This window comes from Rhea americana, unplaced genomic scaffold, assembly GCF_003343005.1.
Source record: "Rhea americana isolate MKP2758 unplaced genomic scaffold, rheAme1 scaffold_5, whole genome shotgun sequence".
NCBI classification, from domain to species: domain Eukaryota; kingdom Metazoa; phylum Chordata; class Aves; order Rheiformes; family Rheidae; genus Rhea; species Rhea americana.
In genome coordinates, this window is record NW_028186645.1 from 12,965,213 (window position 1) to 12,987,537 (window position 22,325).

The 22,325-nt window shown below is 42.5% G+C and overlaps 1 protein-coding gene across 1 annotated transcript in view; it reads right to left on the reverse strand.

The window, feature by feature from the left end:
- Positions 1 to 18,720, reverse strand: part of NRXN3 (neurexin 3) — a 960,107-nt gene extending 941,387 nt beyond the window's left edge. The window contains exon 1 of the mRNA XM_085317601.1: positions 18,011 to 18,720. Coding sequence (XP_085173727.1) covers positions 18,011 to 18,710 — 700 coding nt within the window. The 5' untranslated portion in view covers positions 18,711 to 18,720. The remainder of the gene's footprint in view (positions 1 to 18,010) is intronic.
- Between the last annotated feature and the right edge of the window lie 3,605 nt (positions 18,721 to 22,325).

Sequence of the window (22,325 nt, forward strand, 5' to 3'; positions counted from 1 at the left end):
TAGTCACAACTGGGAGGCTCTTCCCCTGCCAGCCATGATTGTTCTGCTTCCTCCTCAGATCATCTGTCATCTCCCTTGTTCCACTTCCTCTTCCTGATATCATCCTGACCATCTACCATGTTAGGATTGGGGTCAAGAGAAACTCCACCAAAGTTGGAGGTTTCTCTGCATACTTTCTACTCTAGTGATGAGCCTGACAGAACCAGAATCAAGCCAGGATGGGACCATTACACTTGAGGAAAAGCAGTAAAAATTAAGAATGCTATAAGCAGCTACAAACTCAGCTCATCATACTTCAGCTCTGGGGAAGGAACAGCTGGAGCTGTGGTGTTTAGGTGGAGGACTGCCAGAAACATTTACAGTAAAGATCTGCATCTTTGCTGTTCTGGGGACTGCTCTCCAACCATCTATCATAAGCTAATAGCTCTAACAATACACCTCAGTCCAGACCGGCCACTCTCCTTTCTGTGAGTATCTTGGGATCTGCTTTGACAGCACTACCAACAAATGTCACTCCTGATCTTTGCATTGCCTGTTGTTTTAGATCTGTTTCCTTCTGACCTAGTTCTGCTGATGAGTCTTATTACAGGCCTGAAGGAATTTCAGCTAAGTGCTTCCCCACAGCACCAACAAGTAACTTTCTGTTGTATGTTGGACTAAAATAATCCATAAGTAATGCCTACAGCTTCTATTGATTTTATTTAAAGAATAGCTTCTATAATAAGTGCCAGGTCAGAATCCGTAGTTACCTTTGAACTGAGRAGTTATATTCACAATCCTGAATGCCATCTAGTAAAAGAGTGTATCTGTTGGAGGACAGTATGGTTAAATACAGTATTCCATGTTTATAAAGAAACTAAGAGAATACCACTGAGCTGAAGGACGTGTGCTCTTATCTCCCCAATGTTACCATTTCAGGAGTAAGAATGTGGGTACTGTGCCCCATCTGCTATTGGTTCTTGCAGAGTTGCTCTGCTCATTTGAGTGCCTATTGTTTGCCAGGCAACTATGGTTTCAAGGGCTAACATCAGAAATGAGACTTAGCGGAACCACCTTCAGTGGTTAAAATGGAGACTTTTAGGGAAGCAATACACAGAAGAAAGAAGTCTTCTAAAACACTTTTACTGAGGTACTCAGAAAGAATCAAAAGACAGGCCATGTCTTTTCAGGAACTCTTTTTCCCATGTAGTCTTCTTCCAAAATAACCAATCAAACCAATCAATCAATAAGCCCTAATAAAAACTTTTCTTTCTCCACCACGTATGAGGTACCATCTGTGAAGTCCAGTCTTAGGCAGAAAGGGAGGGTTACATTTGAGCATCACCCTGAGCAGTTTACAGAAGTGCAGGTGGGAAGGGAGATGCAAGACCCCCTTTACACTTCCTCCAGCCACCTTCTATCCCCAAGGGAATGCTCAGTAAAACATTCAAAGACTTGGAAATAATGTTTCAGCATGCTGTTATTGGTGAAATCATAAACATTTCTACTGGAATCATTTAAAGGAACTGGGCTTCCCCTTTCCCAGTTTTCTCCTTCCTGTTTTGAAAGGGTATTAAGTAACCCATAAATTACAGATTAAAAAAAAAACAATTAAAACTTTTATTCCTACAATCAATTTTTCCTCATTATGACTATAAACCCACATTAAACAGAGGGACTCAGTGAATATAGTTCAGACAGGGCAACACATTGCAAGAAGTCGGGAACAAGCTGACTGGTTCAAGGTGGTTTCTGCTGGTTGAATTACAAGGACAACAGCCAAGAGGAGCAGAACTTACCGGATATGGACAATCCATTCCACCAGAAAGAATAGAGAGATCTTTCTCAGAAATTTCAAATGAAATTTTACAAGAATCCCTAAATCCAAAGCCCCATTTTAGCTTAATATTCAATGTAAACCACTATATTTTGCTGTTTTTCTAGCATATTTTGATAAACTAGATAAAATATCATATTGTTCAATACTTAGGATTTAGTGTTCTGGATTCCACTACAGGCAGCTTTTGACTTGATACCTTTCAATAACCCACATTCTGTTTGTCTCTCAGTTTCTCCATCAGTAAAATGGAGATAACATGCATTTCATAGTGTAGCAGAGCAATGTGAAAGCTGACTGATTTATCAGTAGTTATGAGATGCTTAGAATACTCTGATGAAAGGTGCCACATGTATGCACAATTTATTATTAACCTGACAGCATTTTAGCTCTTTTATTTTCCTGCCTTGCACACAATTCAAGTCCAGGATGCCTGAAGCACAATTGAGTGGATGCCATGTGGCATTTTGACTGTAGCGGGTACTACCATTTAATTCTGAAATTCACAATCTTAACACTGCATTACAGCAAAATTTTTGCAATTAATTTTCTTTCTTCACTCATTTTTAAAAAGAATATTTGAACAATCTTATTTTTAAGTTGAGTATCAGATCATTAAAATTGTTAAAGGCAAACACAGACAAGGAAAGAATCTCAAACAGAAAAAGATTTCTCTTTCTCTCCAGGCCAAATCTTTAGAGGACATAAAAGAATAGAAAGAAATGTGATATGAAGGTAAAATAATTAAAGTTACTTAAGTAATTTAGGAGACTAAATCAGTCACAGGACTCCAAGGCGCCTGGGTCCCTTTTTTGAACTGGGACTTAAAAGCAGTGTTTTTCAAAACTGACAAGACCAACATATCTAAATAGATTTGGTTTTATTTCTTATGTAAGTGTATTTTCTTGAGCAAAGAGCACTTGGTTTTAAGATGATTACTATCCATGTGATCTAACCTGCAAAAAGATATTTTGTACAATGATCTGTGCATTCAATATATTTTCTATACAATAGCTCATTAGTGAGAATATATTTGCAAGTTCAAATTATTCGCATAGCCAGACTCTGCAGGGCAGTCAGTCCTTCACAAGGAAAAAACAAACAGGCAAGTCTAAAGGTAGAAAATAGAGCAGATGAAATGCATATTTTGTTTCCTATCAGTCTATCAGTCTCAGATCTGAACAGTGGAATTTGTTCTAGTCAGCCTTCCAGTAGCAATGTTCAGTTAGGTAACCTGGAAGACACTTGAGTAATTTCAGCCTCAAAATAAAACTATTGGAGTCTAGTACACATGCCCAAAATAGTGGGATATAGATTCATAGATTTTTAAGGCCAGATGGAGCATTAAATAGACATATAACAGAGTAGTGACCTCCACTGTAACTAGCAGCCTGGCTATAATTAACCAGCACTGACAAATGAGGCCTTAAATCACAGCCAATTGTTCTTTCCAGATAGAGGATCTGTTACTTAGTACTTTGGTTTAGCTATCTCCTGCCTCAGGCAAACTGGGAGTCTTAAATACCTGCAATGGAAATGACAAGGAATATATCCCAGAGTCGAATGGCTGTCATGCCATACTATTGCAGTTCCCAAGCAACTCTCACAGGCAGAGCCTTGCTCACTCAGCCCAAATCTCAGCTTGCATTGGCTGCACTTCAAAGAATATTTCTTGCACAGTGGGGTATTTCTTATGCTCTTCAGGAATGCCCAGTGCCCAGTCCTTACATTCATCTACATTATAAGCTATTTCAGTTCAGTTCAACCTACTGGAAAGCCCAAGAATGAACTGCTGATAATCCCAACTTCTCTAGCAACAGTGGTTCTTCATGAATATATGTGCCTTACTGTCTTCATTATCACTATTTAGAGACTGCCCCATTCAATGGTACTGGCATGTCTGAGAAGTCACAATTGTGACTAACCCATCCCTTATCTGTCCACCTAAGATTATTCTTTGGGCCTTTGCTTTAGTGGAGCTCCTGACAAACACCACCAACTACAGACCTGTTACTTCAATTGAACTAAAGGTTAACTGCTTCTCTGCCACCTTTCCTCCTGGGAGGTTTCAAAGGGCACTGATGTGACTCATCATCCTACTCATAATCCAAGCTCTTCTCACTGTCCCAGAGCSAGAAATCTGCTTTCCCTTCTGGTCAAGTCCAACCTGCACTTGGTTCTTTCCTTTTGCCTCCAGTTTTGGGCCCAATAGTTCCCCAAGTCGTAAGAGATTAGGGTTGAGTCCACAGGCTTTCATTAGAGCTTTCTAGTCCGCCTGGGTATGTATGTCCCTTCCTTAAAACACCATAACGTTTTTATGATATATTATAGCTCATCAGTATCAAATCTGCATTAGGGATGCTAATATCAGTAAGTTATAAAATAAGGTAAAGGTATATTCACAAATGATACAGATTACATTTTAAATCTAAAGCCAGAATCCAGAATTTCCACAAAGTAAAAACACATTTTTTCCTGTGGATGCTTTCCTCAAAAGCAGCATTTTTTTCTAAAAATTTTGATTTGAGGAAAGCCACCATTTCTCATGAGGAAATTTTTTTCCAACTCACTATAGTTTGATGCGTTTTAGCTGGTCAAACTGTTGCTCCACATCTCTTTCATTTGAGCATGCCACGGGATAGGAGAGTCAGAAAACATATTGCCTTACAGATAAGTTTAAATATAAGATCCAAAGTATATAGGTGCATAACTTATTTATGTTTCATAGTTCTTCAAGACCAGCAGTTTTGGGGATTTGTTCCTCACTGCAACTGTAGTAGTTCAGCTCAAATAAATAAAGAAAGTAGAGAATTTACAAAGACACAGTCAAGTTAATAATCTAAATTATAATTTCATCATCAGAGCCCTAATGTTTGTATTTGTTTCAGTGGTTACTTTTATTCAAAAACATAGATTGTCAACAGCATAGGGCCCACTAGAGGAACTCAAAAGAAACAGCATTTCACTGTCTTCTGCAGCATCCAAATTTTTCCTAGAAGGTCTTCTGCCCAGTGATAAACCAACAGCTACATGCTACGTTCCATGCTGCCTTGATGACAAAACAATCAGCACCTGAACTAACACATTTTAAGCTAGACTGGCTATCCCTGTATGAGTTGCCCCTCATCACTGATACTAATATAAACATACCTCCAGCTCTGCTTATCCTGTGGGATGTAACAAGGCTACTGCTTCCAGATGGCAATAAATCAAATATGTATCTTCCATTGTATTCATTGACTTACTCTTATCTCCTTTACCAGCTGAAGCTATCTGACCCCCAAAGCGCTCCACAGCTCCCAAGTTACCCCACAGGCCCAGAAGACATCACTCAGGGCTGTCCCTCTGCACAGCCCCATCATCACCCCATGGAGCTGCTAGGAAAGGAGAAAAGGCAGAAGGAAAGGCAGTGAGCTTCTGTCTGTTTTCCAGGCTATTTTCTTCTAGGTGATCCTGGACAATCAATTTAATCTGTTTTCTCTCCTCTCCTCTTCACAAGTCTCACCTTTTCCTCCCCCCCCCCTTTTTTTTAAAGAGCAATTTATTAAGTAATAATACCATATGCTTTTTTCCTCCACTTAAAAAAAATCTTTGGGAAATATAAGCAATATTTTTTCCCACACATACAGAAAGGAGCTTAAGAAATTTAGCTATAAACACCACTGAGCCATGAAATTCGCAGATCACAACACAAGCCACTCATCTCTGCCAGCCATCTCAGCCTTGACTGTGGTTTCTAAGCAGGCCCCAGTGAACAAACTCGCTTTCAGCCCCAAGGACTCCTTCTCCCTCACCTTGAGGAGATGGGCACTGGGAGACACTCAGGCCCCACCAGCCAAGATGGCAGAGTGGAAGCAGTAAAAAAGACCAGAAAAGCAAGCACATGTCTGTGGAAACACACTAGAGGTTTGTAAAATTCAGACAGTATCATTTTTCTCAAGTACTAAGGCAATAAACTGAGAAGAGATGAAAATCCACCCAGGAGACTATAGAGCCTGAGAAAGGCTTCCGAATAAATGCAGCAGCCAACGAAGCTCTGGAGCCTGCTGGCAGCCTCAGAGCTTGAAGCCAGGTTTTAAGCCACAGCTCAGATTTCTACACCTACTTCTTCTTTTATGATAAAGGTCTCTGCCAAATACTCAGAGCCAAACCCAGTTCATTATATTCACTCAGGTTACTTCACTGGTCTAATTCCACAAGTAAGAAGAGCAAGCTTAGGCCTTAGAATGTGCCTGGTGGCAAAGTACCTCTTCCCTCCTTGGCCTACAGATCAAACTGTGCACCACAAATGCAACTGCTGCATTTAATAAGCAATTAAAGGGTCAGAATTGAGTGTTGACAGGAGTTAATGAGAAATTCAGCACGAAAATTTTACCTTCTCTTTCAGTGCCTTACAAACACAATACACTTGCCAGCTTAGGGCTAATTAAAGCACTCAGAAACTAATCAAAGGGCTTTATTCTCTGTTGTCCTTTTTATGCAATGATCTACACAAGAACAAAGAAATGCAAACTCTACTATTCTGCTCTAGTAGCCTCTTATGTCCTCTTTGCTTTTTGTGATAGTACAAGGTCACTGTGAGAGTCAGGTCCAGAGAGCAAAAGTAGCCAGGCAGGTAGCAGCTGATCAGGGCAGAGCAAGAGTCAGTACAAATAGGTAGTCAGAGGTGAGTCTCTGCAGACAGAAAAACATTTGAGCAGCTTCATTACAGCAGGCATCTGTGGAGAAATCAGTGGAGCACATGGGATAGATCTGAGAAGAGAGTTGAAAACTCTCTCCCTCCCACCTATCTCCTGTRAGCATTCTGCAGCATGGCATCTGCACTGTGTTCAAGGAGGAAAGAGTCACACTGCTGCTTCGACCCTGGCTTCATCAGCACAGCTGCATCCTGCCCTGGCAAGGGGCTGAACATGTAATGGAGCTATGAAAACTGGGGGATTTCAGTCAAAAAGAAGGATGATCCCACTCCTCAAACATAGTCACTTAACACAGAAAGATAACTTCTAATTGCAAGCCTACTGTAAAAACTGAGGTCTTTTCTTTCTCATGAATTATCATCATTTACATGTCCAGCTTTTTTACATATACACACACACACACAAAATATGTATGTAGCTCTATTATTGTCATACAGAAGCATGCAAGATCCTTAATCCTTGAAATAGGAAGCTCCATTGGCTACATATTTTAGATACGGAAACTGAGACACAAAGCAAAATCAAGTAAATATCTCCTGCAAAGTAAGTTCAGGTGATTCAATCTTGAATCATTTAGCCTGCCAGCAAATCATCCCATGGACACAGAAAGCCTGCAGCAGAACTGGAATTAGTCTTAGATACTAAGCTAACGCTCTCGTAACTATACCATCCTTTTTTTGCCAGGAATGAAAGTTCTGCTGCCCAAATCCACTTTCCTTACACCTACACTTTGGTCCCCTCCCAGGACAATGGGGTAGCAAGTACATGTGCAGACAGGGTCTATCCAGCTGAAATAGTATTACTGGCAATGCTGTTGAAAACACAGAGCATTAGGTGTACTCAGGTCCTAGCTTCATTTCAGAACACATCCAAATACAAAATAGTTCTGCTCGAACAACCTGTGACACCCTCCTTCCTCCTCATGGTCTTCTCTACAGCCTCATACCCACACCTCTCTCAGGTCTTTGGCTGTTCTACATCCAGCTATTCGTGCTTTTTTTTGGCAGGGTGGATTTATAGTGGCAGTAAGCATGTCTGCAATGAAGGATTGTGGGAGAAATGCACACATACAGCAAAAAGTCACATTGCTGTCTTTGAACAGCAATAACATGGCAGCTTCCTTGTTTTCGACAGGTGGAGAAATAAGTTTTGCTATCCATCCAGTCCAAAGGGCGTCAGCAAAAGAACAAGAGGTAAAGTGAAATCCAAAGTTTGGCCCAGGATAGGTGGTCACTCTACCATTTCATCACATGGATTACCACCTTCTCCCTGGCCAGAAAGCAGTCAGCTCTGAGATTCATGTGCAGTGGCCTGTCTCCTCTTAGCTTCTCGTCTAGATGGACATGCTCCTCTGCTTCTTTTCCTGTGGCTTTGTCACTCCACCCATCCCAGAGCACAGGTTTCAGCAGCCTCAAGGTGTCCAGGAGGATTTTCTCTCCCTGCTTTTCACCAGAACTTGACAAAGATCACCTTTGGGCAAGTGACCTGCATACATTCATCCTGTAGTAAGGATAAAAGCAAAGCTACAACATGTGCTGTCTTGCTTGGGGCTATATTTACTGCTGATTGACCTTCATGACAGGCAGCCTCGCTTAGCAGAAGTCTAGGCAGTAGTAACTGCCTCTCATGCTTTTTTTTTGTTTGTTGTTGGGTTGGGGTTTTTTTAGAGCAAAAGCAAAGGAAAATAAAGCTTCTAAAGTCAAATCATCTTCCTGCTGTAAGTTATTTGGAAAGAGAAATTTCTGCCTCTTATTATTACCAGTCATTTATAATTTTTAAATAATTTTTTTAATAACACCAAAAAATTCCAGTCCAAATCATAGCTGTGCATACTTTGGGACAGAGCAGGAGAGGACAAGGTAGTCTATAGGCTGACAGAGGGATGTGGTATCCAAAGTCTAGCTAGATACAGTCCTCCAGGAGCCCACTCAGCCCATTAAAATTTATTCTTTTAGATAGCCAAGAACCGTTCTCCTGTACAATCAAGGCAGCTAGAACAAAGACTGAATAGATGCTGTAAACAGCCCACATGGATACATGAACCTTATCAAAAAGCAGCATTTCCATCCTGTCTTTTTCGAGGCCCACCTCCTTCTTGCCTACAATTTGTTCCAAGACTTTACCAACCTCACCTCACACTAAACAGTGGTCTGGTTTTGTACCCAGCTATGATTTGCTCCATTTCAGCAAAAGGAGATGACCAAGCTTCGCCTAACTTACTGATACAACTTGTCTGTTGCCTGAGGGCTGCAGCTGACCTGTAGCTTATGGTCATCTATAATACAGGAGAGTGAAACAACAAGAATATAGCTGTCAGCATGTATTGCAGCCAGAATGCTTGAATCAATGGCGAACTCTATACAGGGCCGGTAATCTCCCTGTGGCTCCTCTGCATTAAAAGCAACAGAGGGTACAAAACAGATTCAGCTGGTCTGGAGCTGCAGGCAGTGCATGCTGAGTAACCAGCGTGAAGGGAGATGGATCCTAGTCCATTTCTRTGGAGGGGTATGTTGTATCTAATACTGAAATTTTGCAGCTCACTTTCAATATTTACTATTAACAATAAGAAGCAATGCTTGTACAGCACTTCCAGAGCTTCAAAACACTTTATAAGCATTAATTAATATCTTAACATATCATCTTACTCTGGTGCCTATCTTGCAATGCATCAAAAAAATTACCACCAGACTGGAAAATAATTACTATTTTAAATGGACCCAAATGAACTTAATCCAGGAAGAATCAGCACAAGAAAGAGATGGGGAAAACCAAAATGCTGGGAAAAGGGAATGGCAAAACTAAGCCATGAGCAGAGTTCATACCAGCCTTCTGCCCAATGGCCAGAGCTAGAGCACAAGAAGTGCCGTAAGACATCAGACTTCCCTCTTGCAGTATTTACTCCACAGCTGCTGTCCACCATCAGTTCTAGAGTTTTGCACTGGTGTGTGAAAATCTGAACTCTTCACAGGGTATCCCAGAGCTGCCTACTGTCATCTGTAAGAGCAGTGCAAATGACCAAGTGGAGAATCTGCAGCTGTTTACTGCTGATGAATTCAACATCAACTTATATTCATCTATCAAAGAATATACAAGTGAAAGCAAATATTATGGTCATGTTCATTTGTTTCTGATTAAAAACTGTATGTAAATGTATATGCAGATTAAGTGCCACTACCAGGCTTATGGCAAAGTGCCAATTAGCCCTTACTGTTACAAAGTTTGGGGTGGCTGGCAGGTATACCCTGTGATTGCAAGGCAGGGTAGGCAGTCCCTTTTAGATACAGCAAAACAGGAAAACTGTGCTGCTCCAAAGGGGCAGGTAAAGGATAAATCCTGCAGGAACTTGTCTCTTTAAATGAAACTGAGAGGCTACAGAAAAATCTGTTCCTGCTGCAGTTAAAAGTGTTTAATTACAGAGCTACGGGCTTCTCTGTCATTCAGCAGGCAGCATCCCCAGGAAATCTTGGTCTGTAATCAAGGGAAGAGGTGCAATCAGGCCCCTATTCAGACTTCGTTTAGAAACAGCCCCTGCAGGCAACACAAAGACTTCAGTGTGCTGGTTTGCAAAGCTGCTGATCATATCAATGTCTTGGTTCTGCATCTACAAGCCGAGTTAATGTCAGTTCTAAGCACATCTTCATTTCACCTTCACTCACAAAGTCCAAAGAGGCCTAAGAAAAGGAGTGAGATCTTGAGCTAAGATATTCTTGTGCATGCAACACTGCACTCAGACTGTCCATATGACTGAACTCATTCTCTGCCTCTTAACAGTGTAGGGAAAGGAAATTTCTAGCAGACTAAGCAGGACAACATGATCTTGAAGGGGTCTGATGAATATGCTCATCTGGCCAGCCAGGCTGTTACAGCAGCACTATTTGCAAAATTAGCATGGGAAGGTTTTGYTTTTGTTTTTCAGTGACATGAACATATCTATCCCGATGCTTAAATTCTACAGGGGCCTCATTTACTTGGCAGCAGCCTGATTCCACAGAGACTGGTGAGCTTTATTGGAGAGGAAGGTGTCTCTGACTTCAGCTTTCATGTCTAATGCCACTACTGCCCAGAAACATACAAATTAATTGCTACTCAAATCAGCCATCCTTTGTACCCTACAGAGATGTCAGATTCAATGAACCAGTTTACTCCAACTGCAATGAAAATAGTATTCCACTTATTCAAAAGAGACAGATCTTCCAAAATACACACGCATTTGCACACCCACTGTATACACTCAAAGAAATCATATTTATCAGTGACCAGTAATGACCAGGTCAGCTACTCATTTGAGCGTATAGCTACTATGACATATACAGTTCTGGTAACTCTGCATGCACATTAACTGCCAAAAACCTTTCACACAGGACATCAGGCCATGTTCTGCACAGGATTTATACTATTGTCTCACTACAGAATGGTTCACTGTAACTGGAACTGCTCTTTGCTTTACAATAACCCATAACACTGTAAATGGAGCTTCGTCACAGTTCACAATCAGCAGGTTCCACTCTCTATTTTTTTTTTCCTTTGGCCATAGAATAAATGAGTTTCTTGTGGTTTTACCAGCTGCAGACATAGGTATCAATTAATAACCAAGTAATGGCCTGGACCCTGTCAAGAGAACTCATTATTAAAAAGGTACATATTGCATTTAATTGTTCAGACACAAGTTATTATTGATTTGATCCCATCAGTTTCCAGTAAAAGGGCCAATGCCAGTGACCAACTGATAATACACACACAGAATAAAGACAAGAAAATAGTGTAATATGGCTAAGGAGCCACAAAATGGAGTTGCTGATACCAGTTGAAAGCGCACGTCTCTCTGAAAAAAAAAATCAGACTGAGAATAAAATAACCATGTTGAACAACATTTCTACAAATATGCAAAGGCAGGATAAGAAAATGAAAAAAAATGGAAACAGTTCTTACAAAAAACATTTCAGTCTCCTGGGGGGAAAAAAAAGGCAAATAAAGAAAATACAAGGTGATTAATGGCTGATCAAGCCACAGGCAGGAAGACTTCGCATCCAGCCCTGCCATTCCTAMCATATCCGACTGTCCATCAATGAAGGTTTTGCCACATCCATATTATTGAAAGAAAACTTTGAGGTTTGCTAAGTTTTTTCAGAGTCAGCTAAAAAGGCAGCTATACTTTTCTACTTTTCTACTTTTCTGTTTGTTTCTCTGACACTTTTTTGTGTGCTTGTTTCCACTTACTACAGAGCTTTTCTTCTGTTTTCCCTTTCTTCTCTGAATCCTTAGAGACATAGCAACATTTTTGGGTGATACCATACAGCACATAGAAATCACCACTTTTGAAGAATGAAGTAAACAGAAAACAAGGCTGATTATAAAATTCTGACATAAACCAACTATGCCTCATGAAATAACAGGAAAGAAAACAGAAGAACTGGACTAGTTAAGTGTCTGCAGAAATCTCTGCATTTGTTCCAACAGAAAAGTTCTCTGCCCAACATCGTCATGTGTGAGTAAACAGACCACAACGAAAAATGAGCTAAAAACATTTATTCAAAAAGGTACATGGTGACAAACTTCTTCAGCGAGCAAAGAAGGGTGAGCTTTAAYAGAAAGTTGGGCTGGAAACTGATGAATCACTATAGGAAAGAAACAGCAATGGTAACGCATGACTTCAAAAACAAACAATAGCACTGCTTGATCCATGATGTCTGTAACAGAAATCCTTGGCTTCACTAGAAGATGCATTTCATATTGTTCCACTTTTGCAGGAAGTAAAGAAATTCCACCACCCTAACCGTGGATATAACTGTCCCATGGGTATCATAGAATCACAGAATGGTTAACTTTGGAACGGACCTCCAGAGATCATCTAGTCCAACCTCCCTGCTAAGCAGGGTCACCTAGAGCATTCTGCACAGCATTGCATCCGGGCAGGTTTTGAATATCTCCAGAGAAGAAGACTCCACAGCCTCTCTGGACAATCTATTCCAGTGCTCTGTCACTCTCACATGAAAGAAATTTTTCCTCATATTCAGGTGGAACTTCCTGTGTTTCARTTTGTGCCCATTACCTCTTGTCCTGTTGCTGGGCACCAATAAAAAGAGTCCTTTGACACCCTCCATTAACATATTTGTAGTTATTGATAAGCTTCTCACTAAGTCTTCTCTTATCCAGGCTAAACAGGCCGAGCTCTCGCAGCCATTCCTCAAAGGTGAGGTGATCCAGTCCTCTGATTATCTTCGTAGCCCTACGCTGGACTGTCCCCAGTAGCCCCATGTCTCTCTGGTACTGGGGAGCCCAGAACTGGACACGGTATGCCAGATGAGGCCTCACCAGGGCTGAGTAGAGTGGCAGATCACCTCCCTTGACCTGCTGGCAGCACTCTTCCTAATGCAGCCCAGGATACCATTCGCCTTCTTGGCCACAAGGGCACATTGCTGGCTTATGGTCAACTTGTTGTCCACTAGAAAGGAGAGTTGCTTTCCAGCAGGTCAGCCCCCRACCTGTACTGGTGCATTGGGTTATTTCTCCMTAGGTGCAGGACCTTGCACTTGCCCTTGTTGAAACTCATGTGGTTCCTCTCCGATCAACTCTCCAGCCTGTCCAGGTCTCTCTGAATGGCAGCACAGCCCTCAGGTGTCTCAGCCACTCCTCCCAGCTTGGTATCATAAGCAAACTTGCTGAGGAGGCACTCGGTCCCTTCATCCAGGTCATTGATGAACAAGTTGAACAGGAGAGGACCCCAGGGATACTGATCCCTGGGAAACTCCACTAGCCACAGGCCTCCAACTAGACTCTGTGCCACTGATGGCAACCCTCTGAGCTCTGTCTTCCAGCCAGTTCTTAATCCACCTCACTGTCCACTCGTCTAACCCACACTTCCTCAACTTGCCTAGGAGGATGTTATGGGAGACAGTGTTGAAGGCCTTCCTAAAGTCAAGGCACACAACGTCCRCTGCTCTCCCCTCGACTACCCAGCCAGTCATGCTATCATAGAAGGCTACCAGATTGCTTAAGCAGGATTTCCCCTTGGTGAATCCATGCTGACTACTCCTGATCACCTGCTTTTCCTCCACATGCTTGGAGATGACATCCAGAATGAATTGTTCCATCACCTTTCCAGGGATGGAGGTGAGGCTGGCTGGCCTGTAGTTGCCTGGGTCCTCCTTCCTCCTCTCTTGGAAGACTGGATTGACACTGGCTTTCTTCCAGTCCTCAGGCACCTCTCYRGTTCTCCATGTCCTTCCAAAGGTGATGGAGAGTGGCCTGGCAACAACATCTGCCAGCTCCCTCAGCACCCCGGGTGCATCCCATCAGGGCCTTTGGATTTGTGGAAGTCAAGTTTGCCTAAGTGATCTTTAATCCAATCCTCTTTGACCGGGGGAAAGTCTTCCTTTCTCCAGACCTTCCCTCTCGTCTCCAGCATTTGGGAATTCCTGAGGGATGCCCTTAGCAGTAAAGACTGAATCAAAGAAGGCATTCAGTCATTCTGTCTTCTCTGTATCCTTTGTCCCATTCAGTAGCGGGCCCATGTTTTCCCCAGTCTTCCTCTTGCTACTGATGAATTTGAAGAGGCCCTTCATATTGTCCTTGACATTCCTTGCCAGATTTAATTCTAAATGAGCCTTAGCCTTCCTCGTCACACCCCTGCATACTCTTGACAACATTCTTACATTCCTCCCAAGTGGACTGCCCCCTCTCCCACATGCTGTGTACTTTCGTCTTCTCTTTGAGTTTTGCCAGCAGCTCCTTGCTCATCCATGCAGGTCACCTGTCCACTTTGCTCGACTTCTTCATCCCTCATAGGGATGCACCGCTCTTGAGCTTGGAGGAAGGGATGCTTGGATGTTAACCAGCTCTCTTGGACCCCCCTTCCTCCTAACCCACAGGATTCCTCCAAGTAGCTCCCCAAAGAGGCCAAAGTCTGCTCTCCTGAAGTCCAGGATTGCGATCCTACTTATTGACCTGCTTCCTCCACGCGGGATCCTGAACACCATCTCATGGTCACTGCAGCCAAGGCTCAACCTTCACATCTCCAACCAGTCCTTCCTTGTTTGTTAGCACATGGTCCAGCAGCACACCTCTCCTCGCTGGCTCCTCCACCACCTGTGTCAAAAAGTTATCATCAATGCTCTGCAGGAGCTTCCTGGGCTCTTTGTGCCTAGCTGTGTTGTCCTTCCAGCAGATATCAGGCTGGTTGAAGTCCCTTGTRAGAACCAGGACCTGTGATCATGAGGCTACTTCCAGCTGTCTGTAGAAGGCCTCATCAACTTCCTCTTCCTGATCAGGTGGCCTGTATTAAACACCCACAACAGTGTCACACATGTCAGCCTCTTCATCCACCCCTAGGCAGAGCTTGATATATTCCAGTTGCTCTCTCACATAAAGAGCAACTCCACCACCTCACACTCCTGGCCTATCTTTCTTAAAAAGCATGTTGCCATCCATGATAACATTCCAATCAAGTAAGCTATCCCACCATATCTCTTTGATTGCAATGAGATGGTGGCCCTGCAACCACACACAGATCACCAGTTCCTCCTGTTTATTCTCCATGCTGCATGCCTTGATGTACAGACATTTCAGGGAGGTAGTTGTGCAAGAAGGTTTCCCAGGAGGGGTGCCAGAGGATCCCCGATAGCCATATCTCATACACATTTCCCTGGCTGCATGCATCAATCGGATGCATCCTAACTTGAGACAACTTTGTTGACTATCCTGTCTCTATAACTCCCCTTCCCTCATCTTTCCCAGTTTAAAGCCCCTGTTGGCCAACACATAAATGTCCCACCAAGTGAGGTGGATCTCATCTCTCCTCMTCAGTTGCTGATCTTCAGACAGGGTCCCACAATCGTAGAAACCAAAACCCTGTTGCCAATGCTAGAAGCACAGCCAGTTGTTAATTTGGAAAATCTGTCTACTCCTTCTCCCATCCTTCCCCCTCACTGACAGAATTGAGGAGAAAAGTCACTTGGGCTCATGGAACCTTGACTATCATCCCCCGAGTGCTGAAATCCTGTTTGATGGTTTCCAATTTGCCCTTTGTATCATTAGGGCCTACATGGAAGAGCAGCAGAAGGTAATAGTCCAACATGTGTACAAACCTTATCAATCTTTTGATAACATCTTGCATTTGAGCCCCTGGCAAGCAATAAAGCTCTCTAGATGAGAGGTCTGGTCAGCAGATAGGTGCCTCTGTCCCCTTCAGCAGGGAGTCTCCCACAACAGTAATTTGCCAGTTCTTCTGGGTGTTCCTGTGTGGCACAGGATCTGTCAGCCCAGTTGCTTCCCTTTAAGCCATGCCCAGCTCATCCTTCAGTATACAGAAGTCTTGCTTATAGTATTTTTTCAAGATGTTTACTGAAAACGATAGGCTGTTGATGTCTTCAGCAGCTCCCTGTGGAATCTGGATCCATTAACTCAGCAAAAGAAAGAGGCTTGTTTCTTTATATTTCAGGGTCCAAGTGTGTTGGTGGCTCTTGCAGTCTTCCATCACCCAAAACTTTAATTTAGGGGTGAGCTATCTTTGTTCTGCACGGGTGTGAGAAGCAGGCCCAGTGGCCATGCTGCAGACCACTCACCCATTCCCAGCAGTTTCTCAAGTTCCAGATCCTTTGTGGTTCAAGTACAGAAAATCATTCTTACTCGTTTTTGGTTTTGGACATGATGGGTGTTGAGCAAAAAGTCAGGAAGAGTTTTGGTATTCAGCACCTCTCAGGCTCACACCTCCTTTCTGACATAACTTCCCATATCAAGATTTTACACAATCTTCCAAGATACTGCTTGAAGAGAATGGAAAGGAAGCTATCACACCTTAGAGTTAACGAGAATTTATGGATAGATTATATCTAAGATGTCTTCTTAGAGTCTAAAGACACACAGATCTACAAAAGGAAAAAGAGGAAATTGCCAGAACAAACTCTGCTTTCTTCCTTTTTTCCTCTAAAACCTAGTTCAAAAGAGTTGAAAATTTGGAAAAAAATGGTGGGGAAAATAACTTTAGAAAGTCTCTTGCTGGTCATTCTGAAAGTGATTTTATTGTTACACTTCAAATCTTTAAAATGTTATTTATAATTAATAAATACTTCAAATTTTATTACTATAGATGAAAACTTGTAGCATTAAGGAGTTATTTCTCCAGTACACTGTAGATCTTTGCAGCACATACACCTGATGTTATCCCCTCAGTTTACATTTACATTATATATGCTAATATTCAGGCATATTAGCCTTGTCTGCAAGATGGCTATTTTGGTCAAGAATAATGTATTATGTACAATAATCACGCAATGTTATTTTAACATCTGCATATGAAGCCAAATTTTCTATTATCATTAAAACCATATTATAATAAACATAGAAGGATGTTGTGTTTATTTTCCCAACCCTCTCTTCCCATAGAAGCAAATTTTCTTTTTTACGTATACAACAAAATTAGATCTGTATTTACATAGTAATTCTGTAGGGGTGATGACTTACTTTTTGCTTACATATCAACAGTACTGAGATACTATTTTCATCACTTCTCACATTTTGTGTACTGAATTTTGCACAATCTATTTTCATTCCCTAAAGAATTAAACAAATGCTAGCTTTGATAAGTAAGATACTATTGCAAATATTTCCATTTTGACATTTTTAGGGTTTTTTCTTTTTTCCTCGAGACTGAACATTTCTTCCTCAGGTTCTACCTTGGTTCCTGTTGTGTTTAAACTTAAATGCATGAAAAATGCTGTGCTGAGATTCTCAAACTAGCACTCCAGTGAAGTCTCTTGCACATACACAGTTGATTACCATGACACGTTAGAGATCAAGAAGAAAACTCTGAAATACACCTCATCATGTGGTTTGCATTATTTAAAACCTTTGGACTGAAATTTTAAAAGGAAATATGAAACAGCATAGAAACACTCAAATACATCTCCCTTTCACAATATAAAGCAAGATCTTTCAGTAGATCTCAAACTAATTTAGTCAAGGATGCTAAAACAATCCAAGTGCAATTCAGCAATTCATGTGCATGCAACTCAGGGGAGCATGGGTTTTCACAGACTAGCAATAGCTCACATCAAAGATGGCATAACTTCGCAATGCTCTTTCAATTAGCTGGGTTTGCCATATACACATGGCTYCCATTTACCTATACTTCACTAGTTTTTTTAGAGGCAAAAAGTAGTGGAATTCTCCCAGATAGCTACGGTAATTTCTTACCAATGCTTTTACCAATACTCAGGACTCCTGTATTCACCACTTTATGTTCTCCACTCTTATTAATAATAGTTGCTGATGAAAAATTGTCTATGCTATAAATGCAGCATGCCTTCAGAAAGTCACTTTTTGCAGGTGCACATCTTTCTATTCCCATTTCATTATCTCCAGCTGAGAAAAGGATGGTGGAATTTTAATTCCTCTGATAACCATCAGCAGAAATAAGAACTCTCTCATAGCCCTGCTAAGTGACAAACTAACACTTTCGGTTGCATAACCATCAATGGGGAACAGGAAAGTACTCTCTTACCTTCAGAACAGAGTGTGCCAGCATATCCAGTGGCTGAGCAGTCACAGTGTGGCTTGCCGTCCATAACAAAGCAAGTGCCACCATTTTCACAGTGGTTTTCTGCACAGAGCCCTTCCATGTCCAGCCGAACCCCTTGACTGCCCAGGAGCTGTGGCTCAGAGTTTCCATACTTCAGATCCAGGATAAACCCTTGAAATGGAGGCTCACTCAGAACACCATCGAGGGTCAAGGCAGCAGGACGGATGTCTAATGGAACTCCACCCACAAAAAGGTCGCTGATTATGTTCATATACTGGCGCTGCGGACGCACCTCACCTGGCTTGGCTTCACCATCCAGCACTAGCACTGTCCGAAGGTGATTGCGGCTGATCATCAGGAAGTGCCAGTTGCTGTCATTGACCTGCTTGTCTGTGATAACTGTAGTCTCAGCACAGTCCACACTGAACTGCAGCTGGATGCGCCCATCAACTAGAGATAGACAGAGGAAGTCGCAGACACCACCATCATCAAAGTAGAGAAGCAGCCCAGCCGAGACATTGGTCTTGAACTGGAAACTGAGTTCGCTCCTAGTGCTGGCATCCCAGCGGAGGTAGCGGGCCCACTGGTTGGGGATGCCCATGAACTCCAGACCCAAGCAGAGACCCAGCAAGGAGCCCAGCAGTAAACTCACCTTCAAGGTGAAGCAGACAGAGTGGCCCATTGTTTCAAGAACCTCCTCTTCCCTATGAGGAAAACAAAATCTGCAGTACTGGGAGGAGAACCCCAGCAGTCAACACCAAATCTGATAAATCCCACAGGAGAAGGAAAGCAGAAAGAGACAGACAGAGAAAGAGAGAAGGTAGAGAGATAGTAAGTGCACGTGACTGAGAGGAAATGTCTCCTCTCCAAGAAAAGGCTTCAACTGTCTTTTAGGATCTAGAGGCCTTTATCTCAGAAGAAAAGGGTACATGAAGTGATTTCTCCAGGTAGTTTGCTTTTGTGAAGGGCAAAACAACCCAGTGTTTTGTTTTGGTAGAATGCAAAGGTGACACTGGTTTTTCCAAGGAGAGACAAGAGGCCGAGTTGAAGGCAAAGCCTCAAGTTCTGGTTTCCTAGAAGTGATAACAGTATTGATGGAGGTGGCAGTGAGGTGGAAGATAGAGTGAATTCATAAAACACGTGATCCTTGGGAGAGCAAAAATAAAGTCAATCTTCATGATGCACTGGTAGCCATCCAGATCATAACTCACTGTCTGGCACTCACAGAGCTTGCTGAACCTGTGGAGTCAGGAGAAGAAGATAAAGGAAACAGTTAGCCCCACTACTCACTGTATCTTTACTATGAAGGTTATTAACATCTTATCCAGCAACTTGTTTACATTTCCTGATACACTAGCCACTTCTTCATGCCTGCAGATGTGGGCATAGAGTCCTCCAAAACAGCAGGGACACTTATGTTATCAGAACCAGGAGGATCAGAGAGAGACCTCACTAAGCAATCTGCTTGGTGAGCAGCAACACTGAGTAATATAAAAATACACCACATTATTTAACTCCTTCTACGAATGCAATCCCATTAACTTTACTGAGAAATATGGTGCTGAGGCTTCCCCAGTAACAACCTCCTCACAATGAAAATGCATAGGACAAAGACYAGAATTCCTTAGAGCACAAGAATTGGTACAGAACAAGTAAGGACATTATCTAAACTTCCCATTCCTCTGCTTTCATTACGCTTCCTAACACACCAAGCAGGCATCAGAGAAGACATTCCTGCTAACAGCCTGTCATTCTCCTTTTATTTTACATGTCTTGGACACTTCAGAGGGTCTAACAGAGACCCTTACAGCCTGAAAATAGATGCTACACAAATTATATATGGCAACCTGTAGCTTAGATGATAGGAGGTGTCTAAGCACTTACCACTTTCCCTGATCTAATGGCTTGGCTAACAGGCCAAGTTAACCACTAGGTAACAGTGAGCAATTCAGGGAGCCTTCAGTGAGCAGGAGTTACAACTCTTAGCATCAAGATTTAATTCACTTCTAACTATTTGCAAGTAGGTGACTGTACAGCGGGAGTAGGAGGATGTTTTAAGATGACAAGTAAAGATAGCACAAAACTGGGCTCATTCTTTGAAAATCCTATTAAAAAAAAAGTTTTCCACTAACACAGGCATTTGTTCAGAGATGGGTTGGGCAGGAGAATGGCTCTGGGATGGCCAACACTAGCATAGATACAAAGCAGGAAGGAAAGTGATGAGAATCAAGATTCAGCCTTCAGCCTCCCAGCTGCCAGTTCAAGCAAATCATGTCACTAGCACTGGGACAAAATATTCACTTGAGATGAGTGTTTTGTGATGTAGATGATGACAGTTGATGTTCCTGGTGGGTGCCTGCCCACAAACTGCAGAGATGGACAGTGTCAGGAAAGTTACTGCCTGTCCAGGGCAGAGTTGAGCTGGAGGAGAATCACCAGGCAAAGAAGGGAACAGCTCACACTGCCACAGCCCTGGTCATACCTGCCTTAGGGACCTGCATAAGCTGTAAGTCTCCAGGGCTGTCAATCTGGCGAATTTAGTCAGCACTAAAAACAAGTCACTTAGAAAACAAAATAGATCAATTAGAAGAGAACTCACAAGCTAGAGAAATGCAAGCTTTCAATGCCCAGTGGAAACCAGGCCCATTCCCTGCAGCTGCCTGACTGGAGCTTGTTAGCTAAACTGCTATAAACACAAATACAATCAAGTCAAAACCAGAGGGAAAAATAATTCCTTTTAATTGTTAACAGCTTGGCTCAGGAGAATGGAAGGAGGGAAAAAAAAGAAGTGTTAGGAGAGGTGTAGAGCAAAAAAAAAAAAAAATCCAAATGCTCTAATCATCTGTCTTCCTAATAATCAGGATCTTGGCTCAGTCAGGGTGTTGGGTAGAGGAGGAGGAAGTTAAGGCCTTGAAAATCAACTAAAGGAAGAAGTATATGGTTCTTGTCTGTTTACCTTTCTCCTCTGTGCTCCCTGATGGCTCCACCAAAATAGCCTATGATTTATGGAAAAGAATAATAGAGTGAGAGGAAGACAAGAAAGACAGAGATAACCCAAGCCTGGAATTATTGATGAGATGGGAATAGGAACATAATAACGTGTAAATTAGCCAGCAGTGTGCTCCCAGCAGCTCATGGCTCCCTGGAACATTTACCACCACTGCAGTAAAATTTTCTGCTAGGTCAGATCGCCCTGCAATCACCTAAGCTAGGGAGGGATCAAGCCCAGTAGAGCTGCAAGCACCTGTGGAGACCGTGCAGCACAGGGGCTCTCGTAGCAGCTTTGGATTCTCCTGGGCAAGGTGGGTTACGCTGTTTGCAAGAGAAGCAGCCCTTAGCCTTGCTACTTTTCTCATCCTGTTTTACAAAGCTAACTCTGAGAATCCATGAAAGACACAATGAGTAACAGCACCAGGTGTGGACACCCTGTAGACAATCACAGATGTATGTCCATGTACAGCCCAAGTGCATGTCCAAACAGCCAGATCTCTTCCAAATTCAGGCTGCTGACATCCTGTTTTACACGAGAAGACATCTCAGTCCCTGCGAGTCTTCAATCTTTGGGATATTTCAAAGAGGCAGTGAAGGGAGCAAGCATCTTGTGGTACGTATTTCTGCAACAYTGATACCTGTTTGTTAGGAGGCAGGCTAGTATCACCAACTCACTCCACGCCAAACTTCACTGTCAATGAGCAAAATGGGAAAACAAAACAGAAAACACTGAAGTCTCTGGATTAGCACTGCTGACTGTGGGATCCCAAGACAATCCCTCTCTATTTGTTTTGAAAGACAGGATCAAGGTTCTGTTCAAGGAAGAAGGCACAAAAGTCCTAAAATAGAAATGTCTTTTCTGGATGCTTCATTTCCTTTTGGACATTCCAGACAAGGTGTTGGGAAGGTTGCCTGCACCCTGCTACCAGGAGCCTGGGACTGTCCAAGGCTCTTCCAGGGCTGTGCCAGTGCCCCTCAGTCTTGATCTGTGGCATCCCCTGCTATTTCAATTCAGGCAATGCTAGCAAACCTCACTGTGCAATAGCAGGGCCTGACAGGAAAACTCAGAAGACACAGCATCCAGTTAGCATTGGCCAGGATTTCAATCTGAACCTTGAGAGTGTAAATCCCAACACAGTAAATCTCTGCCTTACCCATTTCCTGCAATGATCCTTCAAGACACACAGAGAATGAATAATTATCTGCTCTTAGCATTTTATTTTAAGTAATAAGTACTACCCTAGCAGCCTCACACAGCATACTGCTACCATAGCAATGCATTACAGTTTAGGACAATAACTATACA